The sequence below is a fragment of the Pithys albifrons genome, chromosome 13 (assembly GCF_047495875.1).
Source record: "Pithys albifrons albifrons isolate INPA30051 chromosome 13, PitAlb_v1, whole genome shotgun sequence".
Taxonomy (NCBI): Eukaryota; Metazoa; Chordata; class Aves; order Passeriformes; family Thamnophilidae; genus Pithys; species Pithys albifrons.
This window is the reverse complement of record NC_092470.1, coordinates 3,239,550-3,263,153: the sequence shown is the minus strand read 5'-3', so window position 1 is coordinate 3,263,153 and position 23,604 is coordinate 3,239,550. Positions and strand designations below refer to the sequence as shown.

At 46.4% G+C, this 23,604-nt stretch overlaps 3 protein-coding genes across 3 annotated transcripts in view; 2 read left to right on the top strand and 1 right to left on the bottom strand.

Annotated features, from left to right (window-relative positions):
• The first annotated feature begins 1,091 nt into the window (after positions 1 to 1,091).
• GTF2A2 (general transcription factor IIA subunit 2) lies at positions 1,092 to 5,470 on the top strand. Its single transcript, XM_071568238.1, has 5 exons — positions 1,092 to 1,167; positions 1,472 to 1,579; positions 2,064 to 2,168; positions 3,408 to 3,534; positions 5,165 to 5,470. The coding sequence occupies exons 2-5, from the start codon at positions 1,508 to 1,510 to the stop codon at positions 5,188 to 5,190; spliced, it is 330 nt and encodes a 109-aa protein (XP_071424339.1). The 5' UTR covers positions 1,092 to 1,167; positions 1,472 to 1,507; the 3' UTR covers positions 5,191 to 5,470.
• Positions 5,471 to 10,662: 5,192 nt separating this feature from the next.
• On the bottom strand, positions 10,663 to 12,557 carry GCNT3 (glucosaminyl (N-acetyl) transferase 3, mucin type). The gene has a single exon (XM_071567991.1). It carries the CDS (start codon positions 12,360 to 12,362, stop codon positions 11,073 to 11,075), a length of 1,290 nt encoding a protein of 429 aa, XP_071424092.1. The 5' UTR covers positions 12,363 to 12,557; the 3' UTR covers positions 10,663 to 11,072.
• Positions 12,558 to 13,513: 956 nt separating this feature from the next.
• OTUD7A (OTU deubiquitinase 7A) overlaps positions 13,514 to 23,604 on the top strand; it is a 177,035-nt gene continuing 166,944 nt past the window's right edge. The window contains exon 1 of the mRNA XM_071567986.1: positions 13,514 to 13,564. The gene's annotated coding sequence lies outside the window, so the exon portion shown is untranslated. The remainder of the gene's footprint in view (positions 13,565 to 23,604) is intronic.

The window sequence follows — 23,604 nt, the reverse complement described above, 5'->3', positions numbered from 1 at the left end:
TGTGTGTGTGTCTGTGTCTCTGTGTTTGTCTCTGTGTGTGTGTCTGTGTCTCTGTGTTTGTCTCTGTGTGTCCCTGTGTGTGTCTCTGTGTGTGTGTGTGTCTCTGTGTCTGTGTCTCTGTGTTTGTCTCTGTGTGTGTGTCTGTGTGTCTGTGTGTCTCTGTGTGTGTCTGTGTCTCTGTGTGTCCCTGTGTGTGTCTCTGTGTATCTGTGTGTGTGTGTCTGTGTCTCTGTGTGTCCCTGTGTGTGTCTCTGTGTGTCCCTATGTGTTTGTGTGTCTCTGTGTGTGTGTGTGTGTGTCTGTGTCCCTGTGTGTGTGTCTGTGTCTCTGTGTTTGTCCCTGTTTGTCCCTGTGTGTGTCTGTGTGTATCTGTGTGTGTGTGTGTCTGTGTGTGTGTCTCTCTCTGTTTGTGTGTCCCTGTCTGTCTGTCTGTGTGTCCCTGTGTGTGTGTGTGTCTCTGTGTTTGTCTCTGTGTGTCCCTGTTTGTGTGTCCCTCTGTGTGTATGTGTCTCTCTGTCTGTCTGTCCCTATGTGTTTGTGTGTCCCTGTTTGTCTCTGTGTATCTCCGCGTCCCTGGCCGTGTATCTGTCTGTGTGTGTGTGTGTGTCTGTGTCTCTGTGTTTGTCCCTGTTTGTCCCTGTGTGTGTGTGTGTGTCTCTCTGTTTGTCTGTGTGTCCCTGTCTGTCTGTCTGTGTGTCCCTGTGTGTGTGTGTCTCTGTGTTTGTCTCTGTGTGTCTCTGTGTGTATGTGTCTCTCTGTCTGTCTGTCCCTATGTGTTTGTGTGTCCCTGTTTGTGTATCTCCGCGTCCCTGTCCGTGTATCTGTCTGTGTGTGTGTCTCTGTGTCTCTGTTTGTCCCTGTGTGTCTCTGTGTATCTCCGCGTCCCTGTCCGTGTATCTGTCTGTGTGTGTGTGTCTGTGTCTCTGTGTGTGTCTCTGTGTCTCTGTGTGTCCCTGTGTGTCCCTGTGTGTCTCTCTGTGTATCTCCGCGTCCCTGTCCGTGTATCTGTCTGTGTGTGTGTGTCTGTGTCCCTGTGTGTCCCTGTGTGTCTCTCTGTGTATCTCCGCGTCCCTGTCCGTGTATCTGTCTGTGTGTGTCGGGGCCGGTTCCGCTTCCGGGTCACGTTGGGCCGGGGCGGGGCCGCGGCGCTTCCTGCCGTGCGGAGCGGTGAGGAGGGAGCGGGGCCGGGGCCGGGGGGGTGATTGCCCGGGGCTGTTGCCGGGGCTCAGGGAGGGTTGGCCAGGGCCGGACCCTGCTCCGGTGCGCGTCGGGGCCGGGCCGGGCGGGGGTTTCGATGCCCAGAGAGCTCCGGCCCTGCCCCAGAGTTCCGGGATTTGCCGGGGCCGAGCGGGGCGGACAGAGGCGGCCCGGGCGGTCCCACAGCCCCGGGCGCTGTTGGTTGGCGAGGCGGGCTCGCCCCGCCGTGCAGTGCCCGCTCAGTGCCCCTGATGGTGCTGCTGTTTGTTGGCAGTGAGAGCCGGCGCGCCGTGGGTGAGCCGGGGGCACCATGGCCTACCAGCTGTACAGGAACACCACGCTGGGCAACAGCCTCCAGGAGAGCCTGGACGAGCTCATCCAGGTGCGTGGGGCGGGAGCAGCTCGTGAAAGCACGGGTTAGGCACTGAATCCGCGTGCCTTGGCCAAGGCTTGGGAACTTACTGTTTGAAACCAAAAGCTTTTGGTCCTCCATTCACTTGAGATGTCTCTTTCTTTACATCCTGGATGAAAGAAAATGCCTGAAGTAAATGGCATCATCTCCTGTTGGGTGGCACAGTAAACGAACAGCCAGATGAAGCTGGAACATTGTAATCAACTTACTGCACTTCTGGTTATTTCCAGTGAATATTTATCAGAACAAAGCTTTGTGTAGCACAAACCCCCATGATAGCACATCGTTTCTTCTCCCAGAATGGAAATCCAAAGTAGGAAATAAACATAGGAATATAGTATTTTTGTAAATTGTTCTTCTAGACATCTGCTTCCCGTGAACTTTGTAGCTTAGTTTCGGTGGTTTTAATGTTTGCTTTGAAACAACTCAAACCTTTTTTTTTTAACTGCTTTAGTCACAGCAAATCACTCCTCAGTTGGCCCTTCAGGTGCTACTTCAGTTCGACAAAGCCATAAATTCGGCACTGGCACAACGAGTCAGGAACAGAGTGAATTTCAGGGTAAGGTCACAATGTGTAAATGTTCCTCATGAGTTACAGTGTTGATGCAGAATGCCATGAAAAGCTGTGTCCTCCAAGCAAAAACTTAGGAAAGTCCTTTTGACTCTGAAATAATGACTGTTTAGTTGTATATTCTGCAGGCAATTGTAAGGCTTGTTCCCTTCTTCTGCCAGGGATCTTTTGCAGGAATGCAGAAATCCAATAGATCTGGTGGGTGGATGGGAAGAGGGAAGTGCTTTGCTGACAGCATTGCCAACCTCAGTGTCCTGCAGATGAGGGGGGAGATTTTGCTTCTCTTGGCTGTACCTGGTAAAAGTGAGATGAGGACAGACTTTCAGCCACATCTGTAATGTGAAGAGGATTTTAGGTCTGCCCTTTTGTAGCTCTTTTCTGTAGGTATCATATTAAAATAAGTTTGGGTTTTTTTCCCAATCAGCTGCCCTAATTAATATCAAATAGCCAGCAAGTTGTTAAATGTCAACTTGAATGTAATTTAGAGGAAAAAAAACCCAAAAACCAGCATCCTGATAACTTCTCTTGTAACACTTCCCCTCCACTCTGTGTAGAACTCATTAAGGAAGTGAGCTTTTAGGATGTTAGATTTTTAGGTCATACAGATATGTTAAAAGCAGTGTAAGTTCTCTAACACACTTCACTTGTTTTGTGTGTGTAATGTGGTGTAGAAAACTGGTCAGTTTAGTGGATAAATTAAAGAAATGTTAGAGCTTAAGTTCAAAATTCTTAATTTAAAATGTGTGAAGGGGAAAGCCCAAGGGTTCACATGTTGACACCCTCAGTAACACATCAAACATGAGGGATACCCCTTTATGTCCCAAAGTTCAGTTTTATTATGCATCATTTAAATTAGTGCTTTATTTCAACAACTGCAGAAGTCACATCGTGTTAAGATCACTGCTGTAAATTATTTTTCTTATGGCCCAATGTTTTAGGAAAGCTTTTCTGATACTGATCACTTGTACACAGTAGGAGAGTTGTACAAGTTCTCAGCCTGCCTGTGCAGCTTCCCCTTGGATGGACTGTCGTGGTGTTGAGATTTGCAGCCACTGGAGGGCATTTAAGCTGCAGTTTCCCTCAGAGTTGCTTGCCAGGCTTGTGTGCATTCAGGTTCCCTGTTGGCTTTATGGCAGTTCCAGAAGGGACAGAGTTCAGGGGGTACTAAGCATGTTTTGTGTTGCTTTGGGGATGTGTCCTATAGAAAATGTCTCTTGTCTCTTTAAGGGGTCTCTGAACACCTACAGGTTCTGTGACAACGTGTGGACCTTCGTGCTGAATGATGTTGAATTTAGGGAGGTCACTGAACTTGTGAAAGTGGATAAAGTGAAAATTGTAGCATGTGATGGAAAAAGTAAGTGTGGAATATGATATAAATAAGCTGAGACACAAGGCTTGCTCATTCATAGAAAGCTTTGCCCAAATACCTGGCTGAAGCCAGGCTGACTGTGTTGCTCAGACAGAAGCAAGGGCTCTGCACTCCCCTTTACATGTGCTGAGAGGTGAGACAAAACCAAGCTCAATGCTTCCCTGAATCACAAGCACTGAGGTAGGACTGTGTTAGAGACTGCTGTGCACCTCTTGTTGGGAAGTACACACTAGAGCAACTAGGAAGTCAGAAGTAATCTTTATTTTTTGTGTGGTGATTTTTCTGGTATTAACCTCCTTGTTAGGAGAGCACCATGTTTTATTAAATCTAAAGAGTGCCTCAACAGTCTGAGCAAGGAATGGGCTGAGAAGAGTGTCTGAGCAATGATTTGCTGGATCTGATAGCAGGAGACACAAGCACTTGAAAAGCTTATGCCAGCATTTGCCAGTCATGTTTTTAAGATTTCTGTATTGCCTAACGGGCCCACTGTGTGTGCACTGCTTGCAGAAGTTCACATTCCATATCTGCTTGCCTGGATTACTTTTTTCAGTGTTCCCTGAGAGTCTTTACTGGAAAAATTTAGAGCCTTTTGTGGTGAGCTGGTTTAAAACCTTTAAAACCATTAACGTGGCAGAATATTGCTAAAGATGTGAAATGGTGCCACTGGTTTCATCCTCAGGGAGTGATGCTAAAGGGAAGAACTGAGATGGAAAAAGCTTTATTTAGATATACCTCAGACCTCTGAAACAAGTTCTTCATGGCTTCCTGATCCTGGCATGATTACAATAGTCACTTCAAGCTGTAGTTCTAAAGAGCTGACAGAATTTATTGTTTTCTCAGCTTTTGGTCTTAGCCAAGCATAAAATCTTACTGTTTACTTTCTGTGTCCTTATTATAGCTAGTGGAGGAAACCTTACTTTCCAGGTATTAATTGTTTTCACTCTTGATAAAGGCTGCAGATAAGATTTAAAGAACTGGCTGACTTTAAGTTGCTATGAACATTAGAGCTCTTTTTTTTCCCACGAGAAGTTGACTTGCTGAAGGAACATGGTGAACACTTGCCTTGTCATTCTCCATGCTGGAGTCACATACTTTGTCCATAGCTCTGAAAACAAGAAAGCAGCAATAGTAGCATGGTCAGAAGTTGCACTGGTGTCAATTGGTGATTCTGCCAAAAGCAGAAAAAAGTTGGTTTATGAAGATCATGCTCATTCTTGCATCTGTTTCAAACTGCATAATAAGCTGTAGCTCACACTCCATCTGAGCTCCTGTTACTGGGTGTGCTAAAGCCCTTCTCATTAGGAGATGATAAGCAGATGTGCTTGTGGCTGGCTGCAGGGAAGTGTCAGGGTACCACTACAAGTTAGAGCAAAGTTTTTGGTGTTTTTAATGTGTTAATAGCAAATGATGTGTGTGCACAGCCCTGGAGGTGTGTGCTGGGCTGACTGAAGGAAACAGCACAAGCAGTTCATGGAGGGCAGGGCAGGGGATGGGTGGGCACAGAACACACTGAAATGCTTGGCTTTTGAACCTGGGGAAGATATTGGAGCTGCTGTGGGTTCTTTTTATGCTTAGTGGGGGTATGTCTTAGTCTCACTTTCTTTTTTCTTTCTAGACACTGGTTCCAATGCTGCAGAATGAATAGAACTGTGGTCTGTCTGCAATATTTTCTGTTAATATGCAGCACTCTGTGGGGAGAAGCTTGGAAAGGGACTGTTCATCCTGAATCCTTGTGGTGCAGCTGTGAGTTAATCCAACTAGAGAGTGTCACAGAATGACAGTGGAAGAAATACCTGTAGCATTTCTTCTGTTCACTTTATAGGGCATAATACAACATTACTCTTTTTTTTTTAATTTACAACAGATACTGTTGCCTTTTTTGTTCAAACTAATTTCTGTAATAAACTTTTATTTAAAAACTTTTGAAAGAGTGATTATTGAAAAACATTGTTTAAAAGCAATCATTAATGTATTTCCCCAAAACTTTCTCAGTTCTGACATCAGCTTGGTGGCACATATTCTTTCTGGCTCTAACCTTGTTTCTGGGATGGTGTTTGTCCAGGATCTGCTCCTTCTGTGGAGGTTGTTTCAGTTCCCTGAGGGAGGAGGGAGCAAAGGGCAGTGAATGGTTCTGGTACCAGTGTTGTTTCTGCTTTTTTTTTTTTGCTTTACTCTCAATAACTTTTTTGCCACTTGCTACTTTTTGTGTTTGAATTTCAGCTAATCCTGCCAAGTTCATATGATTAATGTACTTTGGGATCTTGGAAGACTTGTTGAACTTACACCTGAAAGTGTTAACTGCACTTTGTTATACTGAGCTATTGTGGTCCAGCAGGAGACAAATCATCTCACTTGCCACAGTACCAGCACATTTGCCACTGCCTGTTTGGTTCTTTGCCTGTATGTTATGGACTGATTTGTTTATTTTGTTGTTGATTTTCTTCAAGCAAACTGCTTCTACTTCTCAGCAGCAGAGAGAGAATAAAATACCTTTACCTCTTGGTGTTCAGCTGGAATGGATGTTTTATTTAGGAAGTAAATTAAGGAAAGTGAAGCAAAGCAAAGGATAAGGAGCTGCTGTGGGTGACTGCCTGTGTTTAAACATGGTTTCCAAGAAAAAGGATTTTGTCCATTCCAGAGGTGTGCAAACCAGGATGTTACCCAACAGGAACTGTTTGCTCAGGCAGGGCTGTCAATACCTGCTTCAAATGTTATCAGGCAGACACAAAGTGAGAGCAGGAAGCATTTAAGATGAATTGGAGAAGACACGTTTAATCAGGATCATTGTGTACTTTTGCACAATGTCTTGGCACAGTGAGACAGATCAGAGTCACTCAGAGTACACACTTGCATTTAAGGATCTCAGCAGCTTAGGAGAGAGCATTTCAGTTGAGGTTGCACTGGCTTAGAATCATAGAATGAATTGGGTTGGAAAAGACCTCCAAGATCATCGAGTCCAACCCTTGGTCCAACTCCAGTCCCTTTACCAGATCATGGCACTCAGTGCCATGGCCAATCTGCCTTTAAAAATCTCTAGGGATGGTGAATCCACCCCCTCTCTGGGCAGCCCATTCCAATGCCTGAGCACTCTCTCTGCAAAGAAGTTTTTTCTGCTCTCCAACTTCAATTTCCCCTGGCAGAGCTTGAGCCCATCGTGCCCCCTTGTCCTATTGCTGAGTGCCTGGGAGAAGAGACCAGCCCCCACCTGGCCAGAACTTCCCTTCAGGCAGTTCCAGACAGTGCTGAGGTCACCTCTGAGCCTCCTCTTCTCCAGGCTGAACACCCCCAGCTCCCTCAGCCTCTCCCCACAGCACTTGTGCTCCAGTCCCTTCTCCAGCCTCGTTGCTCTTCTCTGGCCCCGCTCCAGCCCCTCAATCTCTTGCCTCAACTGAGGGGCCCAGAACTGAACACAACACTCAAGGTGTGGCCTCCCCAAGGCAGAGTCCAGGGGAAGGGTCACTGCCCTGGGCCTGCTGGCCACGCTAGTTTGGATCCAGGCCAGGATCCCCTTGGCCTTCTTGGCCACCTGGGCACACTGGTGGCTCCTGTTGAGCTTCCTGTCCCTCAGTCCCCCCAGGTCCCTCTGCCTGGCTGCTCTCCAGCCACTCTGTGCCCAGCCTGGAGCACTGCAGGGGGTTGTTGTGGCCAAAGTGGTTTTGCTTTTATGAAGTCTAAAGCTTTGGGATGGGGAGAACAGTGGGAGCATGTTAGAAAGCATTTTAATAAAACTGAAGTGGAAAATGGGGACTTCTCTTTATTACAGGACATGGAGATGATCATACAGAGTGTGAAAGAAATGCAAAGCAAGGAGGAGATAGACCCTCCTAACCAGAGTTAAAAAGAGCTGTTTGTGGACCTGCTGTGTAAATATGTATTAAGCCAGGTGCAGCTCACATTGAGTTGTTCTTGTAAAAATAAAGTGAAAAGCACTTGGAAATAAACCATAAATTAAAGCCAGGTTTAAGCCAGAAGAATAAATCTGTTATTAGAGTTCAGAATTACAGTTTCATCTTCCTCCTATGCATATCTTGAAAGGTAAATTTGCAATGTGTTTCCTCCCTAAACAGCTGGGGGTTTATTCAAAGTACAGGTTGTTGGTTAATGATTGTAGACAGAAGTGTCAGAAGCAGATTTTCACCAGGCAAAGTTACTGTTTCTGGTATGACTGTTTCCAACTTGGACAGCCCCTTATTCTCCTGAGGACGTTGATGTGGAGTGTAACCTGTTGCTGGAGGTGACCCTGCAATCTGCTGTGCTGGTGCTGCCCTGGGCTGGAGCTGGTCCTGCTCTATTGCAACTTTATTCTTTTGTCAGTTCTGCAACCAACCATGCCAAGTGAGGTGGTTTCCCTGTGCTCTGTTGCCAGCTTTCTGACATGCCAGCTTATCTTCTTTCCAAGACACTTGGAGATCTCTAGAATTCAAAGTATTAGAGATGAGTGCTATTTTTATTGCTAATTTTTATTGCTATTTTCATTTCTAATGTTAAGGAGACATGAGTATTTTTCTTTTTTCTGTGTCAGTGCTTTGACATGTGGCTGCACTCATAAATCTGTCATTTCTAATGTCTTTGGAAGAGGAAATGCTGAGAACATTCCCTTGTAAGAATCTTTTTGTCTTAGTTCACCTTTAGAATTTGGGAGCAGGCTAATTCTTTCAGAAGAAATTAAGTCACTGTTAAAAGGAGGTGAGTTGAAAATAAATTTGCACAAAATAACCTTTGTTTCTGCAACCAAATCATCTGAGAGGAATTGTGAGTCATAACACCATCAAACCCAGGAAATTTTCTTTGGATCAAGGAAATTGAATGTGACTATGGAACAGATTTGAAGTGCCACTTTTTTCCCACCCAAATTTAAAAAATACTTGTCTCTGTCTCTGCACCTGCAATATTTTTGTGTCAGGGAGGTGCCTGTGAATAATAAATGAAACACTCATTATAATATTTCATGTTTCTGAGAGAAGAAACAGCTGAAGAAGTTAAACATATTTACAGAGTGAAATGAATAAAAATGACTTAACAAATCTGTAAGCAACTTGTAAGTATCTTTCTCTACAGGTACATTTGCAAAATAATAGAGGTCCCTCATTCAATAATCTTTCATTGTTTCAGGCTGGGATTCCTTCCAGCCCCCAAACAACTTTGTAGAAGGTGCTTAGAGAAATAAATTGGTTTTTATTCTTAAAACATCCATTTTATGACTGAGTCTGATTTTTCCTTAGAACTGTTGAGGGGGATTTTTTTTGTCTCTATGATCATGTTCCTCTTTCCTGCATTTTCCAAGGGAGAAAGGCAACACTTTGCTACAGGAAGAAACACAGTGACCCTGCTTTGCCTGATTTAGGCCAGAAACTTGAGGGTATCCCAGGCCCCCGGTGAACCCACTGGCAGCAGTGACCATTTTGAGCTAATATGTATTAATGTAAAGTAAGTGAAAGAGCTCCAGCAAGCAAAATGAGCTTAGGCAGCAGTGGTGAAATGCAGTCTGCCACACTGGGAGGCTTGGGATCTTACCCTAAGTATGCAAAGAAGTTTGGTTTGTTCTAAAAGAACGTCCTAGACACGGAGATATTTTCTATTTAATGTTGAATTTGCTGCTGAACCCATTTTTGGATTTTCTGTGTTACTGTCAGGTTAGCACAAAGCTTTAATCTCTGTAGCAAATGGCTGCTTACATAAGCTGGAAATAGTTCCCCCCTGGCACCAGCAATCCTGTTACTTTATTTGCTCTTTTTGAATAAACAAATGCCCAACGCTACATTGGGTATTTATGTCTGGGGATTTTTCTTACCAGGACTTAGAGCTCTTGCCAACAATGTTTGCTGTGAAATCATCATGGCATTTTAAACATCACTACTTTACAACCAAGTTCACTTGAAAAATGTCTACGAAATTGCAATGACACACCTTTTCAAGTCAGTTATTTCATCTTTTTGTATCAGTGTTTTAAAGATCTGTGTGGCTGCAGTCATAACTTCATCTAAATGTAGTCCCATGCTATGGAATTGCTTCAGATACTCTTTGTATAATGCTAATTCTCCACTGTAGACCTTAAATTTATAAAAGTGAGTATGTTTACTGACAAAAAATTACTTGAGTAGTTTTTTGGTAGTATAAAGACAATGGAATTCTTCAGCATTACAGATAGTGAAAAGCTGTTGGATCCATGGAAGGTGAGGAAAATACATGTGGGTGAAATACAGAAGTTCACAAATCTTTCTTTCAGCTTCCAGAAACTTAAGAAAACAACATGTTGGCTGATTGGTTTGTTCATGTAACTGGCCACATCTACTATTGGATATGACAATTACATTACCAAAATATCACAAAAGTGTCTTTTTTGTGGAGGGGAAGAAAGATGAAGATATTAGAAAAATATAAGTGCACACTGTTGACTACATGAGCATCTCTGTGCCCGTCACAGCCGGAGAAGGGGAGTGCAGAAGGGTTAACTGGTTTAATGGCTCTGCCCAGAGCACAGCCGTTCTCAGAGGACCACAGGACAGAGAACACCGCAGCGCCATCTATTTTAGTATCTTTGGTTTTATTGAAGGTTGGCTCTGTTTTCAATAGCTAATGGCTATTGCCAAAGTCCAGGTTTGGAGTGAGGCAAAGGCAGCAGCCAGATGTGCGTTTTGGCAGCGCTGCGGTGCCAGGGGCGGGCGGGCGGGCGGCTGCACGTGCTTTGGGGGAAGGCAAATCAATCCCAGTTTCGGCTGGGCCTGCCCCGGCCCTGCCCGTCTCAAGCAGCAGCCCCGGGAAGGGAAGGAAAAACGCAACACCCGCGTCCTTCAGCCGGTGTGTGCGGGTCGGGCGCAGTGCAGGGCAGTGCTGAGCCCCTCTGCCCTCCCACACCGGCCGCTCCGGCGGCCGAGCCCCCGGGGCGCCCCGTCTGTCCGTCCATCCGTCCGTCCGCGGGCCGCGCAGTGCCGGTCACCGCGGCGCTTCTCCTCGGGGGCCGCCGAGGTGCGCGCCCGAAGGGGGATCGGAGGGACCAGGGGATCCCTCCCGCTATCCCCGAGGTCCAGGGGAAGGGGGGAATCCTTTCCCGCTGTCCCCGAGGTCCGTGCCCGTCAGGGGAACGGGGGAATCCTATCCCACTGTCCCTCAGGTCTGTGCCCCTCAGGGGAAGGGCGGAACCCTTTCCCGCTGTCCCAGAGGTCTGTGCCCTTCAGGGGATCAAGGGATCCCCTCCCGCTGTCCCCGAGGTCCGTGCCCGTCAAGTGAAGGTGGGGGATCCCCTCTCACTATCCCCGAGGTCCGTGCCCGTCAGGGAAAGGTGGGGAACCCTTCCCGCGGTCCCCGAGATCTGTGCCGCTCACGGGACGGGGGGCATCCCTTACGCTGTCCCCCAGGTCCGTGCCCGTCAGGGGAAGGGGGGCATCCTTTCTCGCTGCCCCCGAGGTCTGTGCCCGTCTCCCCTCACGACACCGTCTCCATCCCCTCCCGCTGCCCCTGCAGCGCCGCCGGTGGGACTCGCCCGGGAAGGCGGCGGTGCCGACGGGAGTCTCCGCGGCTCCCCCTCAGAGCCCCCGGCCGTAGAGGGCCCTGTGGCGCAGGTGCTCCTCGAGGCAGAGGATGGCGGCATCGTCCACCTGGGGGTCGAACTTGTTGGCCAAGAGATGGTGCTGCTGCAGCATCCAGGCCACGTCCCCCGCGCCGTAGATGCAGACGGAGCGCTGGTGGCGGCCGCTGCAGGGCGGGTACGGCGCGCCCCGGCTGGGATCGCCCTCCAGGTACTGCCACTTGACCAGGCGGGGAAGGGCGTTCATGTCCGAGAGCTGGAACTTGTCGTTGTGGGGCAGGGCCCCCGGCGCGCCCGGCATGCGGGTCAGGGTGGCCCAGACGTGCTCGTCAGGGCTGTAAGTGTCCTTGGCCCACTCGAGGAACTTCTGGGCCGTGGGGTTCTCGAAGATGTGCTGCACGAAGCCCCGCGTGACCACGATGTACGCGTTCCCCGTGAACATGGGGTGGCTGAGGGGCGGCGGCAGTTTCTCCACGGCGGTCCGGAAGATGGCCTTGCCCACCTCGTGGTGGTACTGCCAACGTGCCTGCTTGGCAGCCGAGGGCTTCTCCGACTCCAGGCTGTTCCGGCCCTGCAGCACCTTCAGGGCGCGGACTATCTCGGCGTTGGTCTTGATGGGGAAGTCGGTGCCGCAGGTGTTGAGGAGGTACCTCCAGGGCACGGCGCTCCGCAGCAGGTCCTGCATGCAGTTGAGGTCGGCCTGCAGCCGCGACCACGAGGCATAGACCACGTTCTCCAGGCGGCTGGCCACGAACACGTTGGGGAAGCAGGCGGCGATGGCCCGCACGGCCTTCTGGAAGGCGGCCGGGGACTTGCTGTCCGTGTGCACGCAGTACACGTTCTGCGGGGCGTAGAGGGAGCGCAGGAGCCGCTCGAACATCTCGATTTTGTCATGGATGACCATGGAGTAGGCGATGGGGAACTCCGCCTCCTCCTGGCTGAGCGGGAACTCGATGAACCGTCGGTTCGCCCTGAAGGCGCTGCAGTCCCTCGTCATGTTCAGGTACTCGCCGGGCGTCAGCGGAGCCCTCCTCTTCGCCACCTCCAGGTTGCTGAGCTGCGCCTCCTCGATGGCCCTGCGGTCCCCGCGGACGATGCCCGAGCAGTTGATGCCGCGGCCGGAGGGCAGCTCCAGAGTGTGGTAGAGGCGCTGGCGGCAGCGGGGCTGGTCGTCGGGGCAGGGCCGGGCCCCGCGCAGGACTAGGGCGGCGGCTAGCAGCCCCAGCGGGCCGAGGAGCAGCGCCCAGCGCCGCCGGGCCCCCGGCGTCGTCCGCTCCCACAGCCGCATGACCCGCCGGGGCCGCTCCGGGGGGCCCGAGCCGAGGGGCACCCGCGGGACCCGGCCGGACCCGCCGCTCCCCGACCGGACCTGCTGCTCCTCGAAAGGACCTGCTGTTCCCCTGGGGCTCTCCGACCGGACCTGCTGCCCCCCGAAAGGACCCGCTGCTCCCCGGCGGGACCTGCAGTTCCCCTGGGGCTCCCCGACCGGACCTGCTGCTCCTCGAAAGGACCCGCTGCTCCCCGGCGGCTCCTCGGTGGGACTCGCTGCTCCCCGCCGGGTCCTGAGGCTCCCCAGTGGGTCTCGCTGCTCCCTCCCGGGTCCTGCTGCTCCCCTGGGGCTCCCCGGCGGGACTCGCTGCTTTTCGGCGATTCCTGCTGCTCCCCGGTAGGTGCCGGAGCGGTGACAGCGCGATCTTGGCTTGACCGCAGGTGAGTAACAGGTGAATAAAAGGGAGTCCCCTCCCTCCCCGTGGCGTGGCTCTGTTTGGTTTTAGCACCAGGGGAGGTGGTTGTATATCTCCTGTGTCTGTTTAAAAGATGATATTTCACCTGTCCAGCACGTAACACAAGGAAAATTCCTCTTGAATTCAATCCCAGGTAACGCACTCTTCCAAAGTACTTTCCTCGATTACTTTGGGGTCTAACCTGCTTTTCCAGTGTTCAGATCATTCCAGCTCACAGGTCAAGGAAGTGATAGCCATAGTTCTCTGGTCTAGAAGTCCAGCTGCAACAAGTTTTCTGCTCGCCTTTGAGGTTTAGTGAAGGATTATTGCCAAAGATAAGGGCAAAGTGGAATTTCAGCTTCTGCAGTGGAAGCAGAGCTTGGAGAAAAAGGCCATTTGCCACAAAGTGTCTGATTAAGTGAGGGAGTGAGAGAATGTTGGTGAAGGGTGTCAGGACTCCTCCATGTACCTACATGCACATCTTGGCTAAGGAAGCATCACTTAAAAGAGAGGGATAACTTCAAGTGACTAAAATACTCCCTGTCCCATATGAACAAAGTAATGTCCCCTCAGCTTTGCAGTCATCCTGAACCACTTTGTGGTTCCATGTTTGTAAAAAAAAAGGACCAATTTCAACTGTTTCAATGATAAGTCAAAATTTCTGAGGTGAGTTTTTAAGATACAAACAAAGGCATATTTTTTTTTCTTTCTCCAGGTGTATCAAGGAACCAAATTCACAGAACCTGCAGCTGGACTGAGGATAGTTGTAAGTGTTGTTGGTGTTCTGTAAGGGTTCTAGAAAACAGCAGCAGTCACTTCTCCAATTTCAAAACTGAGAATTTTTCTTAATTTAGTAGCTTTAACCAACTCAGTAAATAATTATCTAAGACACCTGTTGTCAATTAACTTTAATTGGCATTATGTGAAGCAATTATGTAATAGGTATAAGTGGTTCCCATATGCACAATGCCAGTTTGCCTGCACTGAGTACCAAGTGAATGTGCTTGGGAGAAACATGAGGAAAAGGGTTTGGGGAACTTACCAAGATGCCAGATGGGCTTATTGGTTTCTCATTGCAATGAAGACATTCACCCCATTTATATGTATACTTTGCACCTGAAAGTTATTTGCAAGCTGTGGTCAGCTTAGACTGGAGAACTCATTCACCTGGACAAGAGTCAACAATGGCTAAGTCTGACCTGAGGCTTGAAAAATGTGTTTTCAGTGTTCTCAGCTATACTTATGGAGTCAATAGTGTATTCTGTTATCAGAGCCAAAATCTAAGTAAAAAATAACCCCACACCCCAGATCAGTGGGTGAAATGACAGCGAATTTCTGCTCTATTTCATTTTATTTTGTCCAATGGCTGAGATCACGTGCATGAACAGATAGAGAATGGGTTGTAGGAGTGACACACAACTTGAAAATGTTGTCAGACATGTTGATGAATATCAGCCATGCAAAAAATTGTTTAAATTATTTTGGATTAATCTGTCAGCGTTCTGTAAATTTAGTCACAGTTTCACCAATATGAAACTTCTTTGCAAGAAGTCTGTCTCTCAGCATTAACATCTTGAACTTGTTCAGTGCAAGAAACTTGAAACTTTTGAATGTTCCTACAATTGGCAGCGTGGCCATAGGGCCCCACATCATCTACTTTGTGATACACAGCTCTTCATATATAACCTCTTACCTCAAAAAAACCCACAGCAAAGCCAAGCAGCCTGAAGGGCTTATGCCTCTCCTGACTGAAATACCTTCCTTGCCTACTTTCAGGGTGAAATTTTAAAACTAGCTCCTCTGGAGAGCATGAAATGTAAATAACCAGCTAAACACTTTGCTGAAAATCTGAAAAAAAGGAATTAAATAAAACATAGTTAACAGTGTGCTTTCTGCACAGGTGGGCTTTGTCCTGAAAGAAAAATGTTAACCTACACAAAATAGTGTTTGTTGGTAAAATCCATGATATGAGAACTTGTTTTCATGCTAAGGAGGGATTATAGTCTGTTAAAATTGATATTCTTACATGTAATTATAACTTTCAAAATACTTCATTATAAATTTGGGGCTCGAATCTTTGGCTTGTCCTTCAATGATGATACAACAGTGACTGCTTCAAAGTGAGTGTAAAACAACTGTCCTATGGTCAGGATATGATATAGTCCAAGCACTGTCTCCAGGGTAATCAGCAGCCACATGATCCTTTCATAAAGAGATAAATAGCCTGGAGATGTGACGGTGAATCACAGTATAAGAGGAGGATGGTTGGATCATATTTAGGTAATAATCTTGCAGAACACTATCTGTGAGAAGTCTCATAATGTAAGATTTTTGTGGTATGCCTTTTGCAGAAATGTACAACAGGCTGCAAAAGGTTGTTCTGTATTTGAAAAGGCCAAGGAAGGCACAGGGAGGAGTTCAAGTGCTTGGCAGATATGATAGCCCTGGCTGAAAGGTCACTGTGCTGTCATAAGGCAGGTTGGTGTTTCAGTTCATTTCCAGAATTCCCCTGTCCATCTCAAAGTATGAAGAGTTTTCAACAGTGTGAAAATCTTTAGTTATAATAATTTTGGTAAGTCTAGGTGCCACATGTCTGTAGTGCCTTTTTTTCCATTTCAATAAGACATACCAAGTCAGAAGTTCCTGCTCTTTTAGCTTTCCTGTGACGGGATAAAAAGGATCTTCATGAGTTGACCTGTCACCTACTTGCCTAATTGCACAATTTCTGGGTTGTGGTTCAGATAAGTGCATTGGAGAGTGCAGAAGAACCATGTATTCTGCTTGCTTCTCCAAGGGGAAAAAACAAACTGTGTGATTGTTTGCTGGTGGTGTCAGACCTGGTGAAGCACCTGGTAGAAATTTAGACTGTGATGCCAAAGGTCACAATCTCACCAAGTGCACCTGCACAGTTAGTTTGTACCAGGAATAGGGTTTTCCCAGAGAAAGCAAAACCAATAAAGAGGCACAAGCAGAAGTCGTGTGGAGGAATCACCTTGAAGTTGTGATTGCTAAAATCTGTAAGGGAAGGATATTTTACATATATATATATATATGGATATGCCAGCTTCTTTAGCATGGCTTTTAAGAAATATATGGAAGTAGTAAGTTGTGTAAACTTAGCCAAATAGACATCTGAGACCAGGTTTGTAATGCTACAAAAAAAAAAAATTGAGCGTGTTATATTCCATTGGTTGGGAGGGCTAAGTGTTTGGAGTTTAGCTTCTTGGTCAGAAATGGTTTGATAATTAAGAGGTTTGATGGTTGGGTTTTTTGTTTGTTTTTGGTTTGTTTTTCAAGTGCAGTTTGCTACAGGCCAGCCTGCATGGATTTTGAAGGACTGCACCTGTAAGTGATAGTACCACTTCTAAGCTATCAGGGCATTGCTGTCTGTAAAATTCTGCTGCTTTTCTATTTTCTGTCCTCTGAGTTTTCAGAAGAGAGCCTGATTTCCAGCTGATTCATCCAGAGCCATGCTGTGCATGGCTAAGTGCTCTGTAGGCATTACACAGCTAAGTCCTGTGTTCCCCAGCACGCTTGTGTAACAGGAGCAATTTTATATTAACAGCACAACGACTGCTGTTTGACCTTTGTGTCTGATTGGGAGCTGTTTGGTTTTCATGTGTCATCTAGATAGTGAAGGCTTAAATTGAAGGAATTATGTGCATGAGGCATAATTCTAATCAGAAATCAGTGCACTTTACTTCTAGAGCTGTTCCAACATGGGTCCTGTCCATAGGCAACATTCCTCCAGGATAAACCTGTTCCATTGTGGCTCCTCCTGCATCTTCCTTTTAGGCACACCAGTTGTCCCCTCTCTTTCTTCCCCCCTCTGCTGGCCTTGGTGTCTGCAAGACTGTCTGACATGGGGCAGCCTCTTATCACAGAGGCCCCTCTGCTTCCTTACAAAACCATTGCCTTGTTAACTCGGCATATGAACCTCTGTAAATGAAACCTCTCAGACTAATGGCAGGGAGAGAGCGTGCAGAGCTGAGTGGGAAGGGTGTGACTTAAATAAGGAGAAGGTTGACTATGATTTTTTTTCTTGCTTTTCTCATTCCTATTCCCTCTCCCACCCTCATATCTGCAGAGGGCTTGATGTTCTGCTCTTCTCAGTGTCCCCTACTATGGTTTACAGCCGTAAGATCATGGAATCATAGAACAGCCCAGGCTGGAAAGGACCTCATGGAATCATAGAACAGCCCAGGCTGGAAGGGACCTCATGGAATCATAGAACAGCCCAGGCTGGAAGGGACCTCATGGAATCATAGAACAGCCCAGGCTGGAAAGGACCTCATGGAATCATAGAACAGCCCAGGCTGGAAGGGACCTCATGGAATCATAGAACAGCCCAGGCTGGAAGGGACCTCATGGAATCATAGAACAGCCCAGGCTGGAAGGGACCTCATGGAATCATAGAACAGCCCAGGCTGGAAGGGACCTCATGGAATCATAGAACAGCCCAGGCTGGAAGGGACCTCATGGAATCATAGAACAGCCCAGGCTGGAAGGGACCTCACAAGATCATCTGGTCCAACCATTCATGGGAAAGGGAGCCCAGATAAGATTATAAACACTTTGTCCAATTGCATCTTGAAAACTTCCAGTGATGGGCACAACCACATCCCATAGGTGAAGTTGTAAGTTGTGTAATGTTTGTAGGCACTGCATGAAATGATTTACAGACAGAATTTGAGATGACTTTGGCATAGCCTGTTCAAACCCACAGACATAAATGACTTATTTTGCCAAGCAAAGTAAAAGGCAGGTACATGGATCTTTGCTTCATTCTGTTTGAAGGACTGCTGGTGAAAGTGAGGGATTGCCACTGGAATACCCCCTTGTCACTAAGGGCTTCATGGTTTGGTCACATGTCAGAGACATGGAGCTGAATGTCTGGGTAACCTGAACCCATGCTGGATCCCCTTGCTGGTTCTCTCCAAAGTTGTATGGATTAGTTATGTGAGAAATACCTTCTGGCATGAGGCCTGCAGAACTATTTTGCAGGCCTGCACCTAAAGATACTTAGGGCTGGCTCTGATCTTCCTGTAATTTTGGGTGATGCAGTGATGTGTCATTAAACAAGATTAGTGATACTCTCACTGGCTGCTACTTAAGCAAAATTGTTCCTAAGTATTCTCTGTACATGATTTGCTGCTAAGAACACATCTTGTGGTAAGATGCAGTATTTGCTGTGAGCACCTGTATTTTACTTTTTAAATTTGTGTTCCCATAGGAAATTTCCTGATTTGTGTCAAGTAGTACAGGATATTTTCAAAAGATTGGGTTTTTTTAACAATACTTCCTTTGAACTGTAACACAAATTGAGAAGAAATTACATTTTCATCTTCTCATCTTCTTGGCAGTTCAGGCTTTTTCTTTTTTTTTTTTTTTACTAGGTCTGCAGTATTGTAATACTTATAAGCCAAATACAATTCTGTGATTTTTAGATAATTTTAACATTTTTAGTTTTAAAATTACTGACAAACATTTGGAAAACATTATGATGACTTATCATATATTTTCAAAGAACATACATCCATTGTTCTTTTTTGTTTGGAGTCTTTGGCAGTCTTGCTTTCCTGGGGCAGTGAGGAGTGAACACGGAACTACTGAGGTTTCAAAATAAATAAACCTTATGCAAATATGTATATATTATATATGTACAGTTTATCTGTAAAACTCCATGAACATGGTCTTGTGCACATTTTGCTTTTTGAAATTGGAAACTGGCTGATTATAGACTTTAGCTTCTGTTTTCTTCCATTTAATTTCAGCTGAGTTCTGTGGCTTGTCCTGCACTCCCCAGGAGCTGCTGGATGCCATTTCCCCCCAGCTGCAGGCTCACTGCTCTGCTGCTCCTGGCTCTGTGGCCCTGAGGGGGAGAAGGGAACTCTGCTTTTATCCAAGGAAAATGCTGGAGTGAGGAGCAGAGCAGGGAGGATGGCTTAGGAGAAAGCTGGAGCAGGAAGTCATAACTGACAGATGGTCTGTAGGATAACATTTGTTATGTGGTATTTTACACAACAGCTGAACTCTGCTCATAAGGTATAACAAATTTCCTCAATTACATTTTGTATAATAGAGCAAAAAAGGGGAAAAGTCATTACTCACCTTATGCAGGTTGCTGAAGAGACAGGCAACTAAGTGGGATGATGCTGGTAAAGGTGTTTAAATGCATTTCCTTTAAATTAGCCTTAAAACTGGCACTGTTTCTGGCTGTGGTGCCCAACACTGGCAACTGGACTGTGTCCTGGGGGAAGAAAATAACCTGCTGCTTCTTGAAGGGTCTAACACAAAGAAAACACAGTTATACTGGGAATAATAAATACATTAGCTCATGCCTCATTGTTTCTAGTAAAGGCTTGCTTCATACAGCCTGGGAAATAGAAACAAAACAGCAAACAAAACTCTTTTAGAGAGATGATAGAGGAGTTGAAGTCATGGGAATAAAGAACCAAAAAGAACGTATTTATTTTTGCACATTTCCGACAATGAAGAACCTGTGATAACTAACCTACCAAAGAGATAATTTCTTGGGAGGTAAAGGACTTTTTGAAGAGAAACTCGACCCCAAGCACCAAGACTTCATGACTCAGGAAATGTTTCTAAGGGAGATTCTTATCTGAACAAAAAATGCCCTTAAAAACACATTAGTTTGTTTCCTTGCCTTGTTTTTAACTCAATAATATTCTGAGCATTGGTTGTTTCTCTTCTGTGGGAGAACTGTTATTCATTTATCCACCTTCTGTGCAGTTTGACTTGGTCACCAGTGGAGTCTGCCCTCATCCACAATCCGTGCCCTGAGTGAAGGCTGACACAGCACTCGTGTCCAAGGCCTGTGTAATGCAGCACGTTCTCTGTGCCCAGACACACATCTCAGCCTCTTTGCACCTGGAGTCACCCTGGTTGCCTTTGACTGTCCCACAGCTGGGCAAGAATTCTTTGGCCAGGGAGTTAATCCAGTTGCTGAATAGGCATGTCCTGGGCTTACTGAGGCCAGGAAGTTTTCCTTCAGTGCTTGTAGGATTCACACAGAGAACTTCTGCCTTCACACCCATAGAATGCATTATAAGGAAAGTCACACGAGGCATCAGGGGAAAAGTGATTGTTCCCCCAGAACTGTTGCTGTTGGCTATTCAGTTCTGCCTGAGGTTCCTGCACTGTGCTGCCCTTGTTTTGGCTGCTGTTCTGCAAAGAAACCCAAGTATTTCGTAGCAGTTTGACTACTTTGTAGGGAAAAATGCAGCTCTAGGGCAGTGGTTTACTACTTTTTCCTTATTTCAGGTGGCCTATTTGCTTCCTGGTTTTCACCCTTTAAAATCCTCCTATAGACGTGACATTTTTGCTTCCTCATGCAAAGCTAGAAGAAATTTGAGCTACACTTAGAGGAAATCCTTCAGGTTTTTGCTGGTTGTTTAGTTTTCTCCATGCTCATTATGTGTCTCCACAGTATTTGTCTGTCTGTCTGTCTGTCTGTCTGTGGACACTGTTCCAGCACTGCTGTGAACTACCTCCGGGGGAAAAGGCAGCAGCAGCAAAGAGAAGCTTTCTGTACAGCAGGTGAGCAACTGAGGTCTAGAACCACTAAGGTATTTGAGGATTTCCTCTTTCTTTTAACATCTTGGATGTGCTAGTGTGTCCTGCCCCTACAGAAGGTGTGGGAATTGATTTACAATATTTGGAATGGAGAAAGTCCTGCCAGAAATGGATTTGTGAAGAGAATGAAGAAGCCACCTCTAATGTTTTAACAACTGATGTTTATAATGTTGTTTAAATGTACAAAATGGTTTCAGTTGTGTTTTTTGCAGTCACTGCTTCTCCTTCCCAGGGTCCCTTGAGATACCTGCCATCTCAGGGCTCTGGAGGGAAGCAGCGACATGTATGGTACCCACCCTCTTGTGATTGAATGTAAATCCCCTGGTTCCCACTGGCCCAAAGCCAAAGCCCCTCTTGTGTCCTGTTGGTGGGCTTTGGATCCCTCCAAGGTCCATATAAACCCTGGCCTGCAGAAATAAACTCTCTCTCTCTCCTTTCTCTACGTGGTCTCTGTGTGTCCTTCTCGGGCTCTCTGGGACCACGTGGTCAGGGACAGGGAGGGAGCACATTTTCTCCTGGGTAATGGACTAAGCCCCAGGACCAGGAGAACCCACCCCACCATTGCAGATGGCATCCCCACAACAAGAAGGGGCTGAGGATGAAGCTGGTTTTTGAGGAGCATTTAGCTGCCCCCCCATTGGTTCAGGTGGCTGAGGCTGTTTGTCAGTGTGTGCAGACGAGCATGACTGGCCACATCTTTGTGAACAAAGTGGTTTATGGCAGTGATAGACATCACTGTTTCCTCACCTGCAAATCAAACATTAGCATATGTTCTTTGACTAAGCAAGCTTATTAAAAACCCCACAACACTAAAAGCACACAACCCCCCCAGCAGCTTCTACCATTCTGACACGTATTTTCTGCTTACAATAAAAAGCCATTCTCCATGATTTTGGCACTTGCTTTAGGTTTGCAGGAGTACCAAACTGTAGGCCTGTCACAAAACACCTTAATTACAAAGTCAACAGTGGTAAGCAGAGTGGTGTGTGTGTGGCTCGGCTTCACAAACGAAGATTTGGCCAGGGCTGTCCCCACCTGGGTGAGCCCTTCAGCCTGTGCAGTGGATTTTAGGTGAGGCCCAGAGTGCACGGAACTGGCCCCACCGTTTCAGTCACATTTGGTGACTTCTGGTACTTCAAAAAACAGGAGAGTCAGCTCTTAGTCACTAATAAAAACTGGCATTTGAGTTCCTATTAGAGTCCAATGTATTTTGAACACACTCCAGGTGATGAAGTAATGGCAAAACTGCCCAGATATAAAGACCATAGTTCATATACTGCGTGTGAAGGACTTTCCTCTTCTTTGGTGAGGAGAGTTTAGTCTGTGCTGTGTGTGTGGCTCGGCTTTGGGAACGAAGCTTTGGGCAGGGCTGTCCCCACGTGCCCTTCCAGCCTGCACAGTGGATTTCAGGTGAGGCTCAGCATGCGCAGAACTGGCCCCACCGTTTCAGTCCTGAGGTTCATCTGCCACGGCCGAGCGAGCTTGGACAGTGCCAGTGAAGTCCTCAGGACTAGAACCTACAGCACCCAGCATTGCCCAGGAGGTCTCCCATCCAAGTACTAATCCGGGGCTGACCCTGCTGAGCTTCCGAGATCTGACGGGATTGGATGTCAGGGAGGCATTTAACTTCCTATAAGCAGAGTGGTAGTTTATTCTTAAAAGATATGACAGTGGCATGTCCCTCTCTTCATGTTATTTTCAGTTCTAAATTGGAATTAAATCTTTTTTGCCATCTCTGTGTTCAGCAGTGATGGTGTTAGGAGTCCACTTTATAAAACAGTGGCCATAAATCTGAATGGATGTGTGTGAACTGAAGAATTCGTTTTCATTGAAGTCAGGTGGAGAGGAAGAACAGTAAAGCTGGCTTGTGTTTTACTTCAAATAGGGATAATTGCAGTAGTTTATACCTGAATCTTTGAGTTCTAATTTGCTCTGTCATTAGTTGGCAAAAAAAATGTGCAGTGTCTCAGCTTATCTTGTTTGAATAGTCCATATACCTGAATGAGAGTTTCAGTGATTAGCCAATCTGCTGGTTTTTAGATTTCTTTGATATTGTTTAATGACAACAATGAACAGCATTTCCAGGTCATTTCACCCACCTTTTAAAAGCAATTGTACTGTTGTCATGAGCAGCTGTTAATCACTTAACCAGCTGATCTCTGGGCTCTGTCATGTCAATTGAAATTCATAGAGTCAAGGTCTTTGAGGTCATAAAATAAAAATATGTGTTTGAATATATATTTGCCTCTAGCTACTAGCAGCTGTCAGGGGAGTGTCACGGTACTATAAAGTACATTTTCACTTAAAGATCAATTCATGTGAGTTCACTGAGCTAAGCACATATGGCCATTCTTTGTAGTCACATCTGAGATGAAATTTTGCAGGTTGTTTCAGGGAAGAACTGCTGGAATTGTCACTAAACCCACACCAGATTCCCGAGGTGTATACATTAAAAAGTTAAGGCTGGAAAGATTTTGCCATATTTAAGCACATTAAAAAATTAGGATGTTTGCAGAATGTTGTTTGGCTAATTGTGGAGCAGTTCTGGAGCAATAAAGGCTGGGTTCAGCCAAGGTGGTGGCTGGAACTGTTCTTCCCTCCCCTCCTTCCCAGGTAGACTTACAAAAAACAAAGCTGTAAAAAGAACACCAAAAAACCTACCACACGTTGCAAGGGTATATTTTAGCAAACAATAGCTCACAGACTGAAACAATGTGTTCTTTAAGGGTACTAATGTTCCTTTATTTCAGGAAGGTTATGGTTCATGATCTAGAAACTATTTGAAACAAAAACCACAGCGAAAAAGGCTACACTGATGTGCGTTTAAAAGGGTGAGATCCTCGCACTGATGTGCAAATCCTGCCTGCTGCTGGGGCAGGATGGGCTGTGCTGGGCCAGCACTGCTGAAACACTGATAACATGGTCCATGTGCCGCTGACACAGTGTTGGTGCTAAGGCTGATGGGCAGGAGGAAATGCGAGGGATCTGTAGCCAACAGTTTGGTGGTTTGTTGTTTCTTTTTTTAAAATACATATTGTTTCTTGTGAGAGTGTTGGTGTCGCTGAAACCACAAGTCTCACTAGCAATGCTGTCATGTTTTTTTACTGCTGAGGCTTGACAGGCAGATATATACCCACTGGTGTGAATATTTAGCATGCAGCAAAAAAGTGGGTCAGGAAATGTGTTCGGAGTTGTGTTCATTTGAATAAC

Excerpts from the sequence above, each read along its gene's own strand:
- GCNT3 (XM_071567991.1), bottom strand. The coding sequence starts at position 12,362 with ATGCGGCTGTGGGAGCGGACGACGCCGGGGGCCCGGCGGCGCTGGGCG.
- GTF2A2 (XM_071568238.1), top strand. The coding sequence starts at position 1,508 with ATGGCCTACCAGCTGTACAGGAACACCACGCTGGGCAACAGCCTCCAG. Across the intron at positions 1,580-2,063 it reads GCCTGGACGAGCTCATCCAG|TCACAGCAAATCACTCCTCA; the intron begins GTGCGTGGGGCG and ends TAACTGCTTTAG. Across the intron at positions 3,535-5,164 it reads TGTAGCATGTGATGGAAAAA|ACACTGGTTCCAATGCTGCA; the intron begins GTAAGTGTGGAA and ends TTTTCTTTCTAG.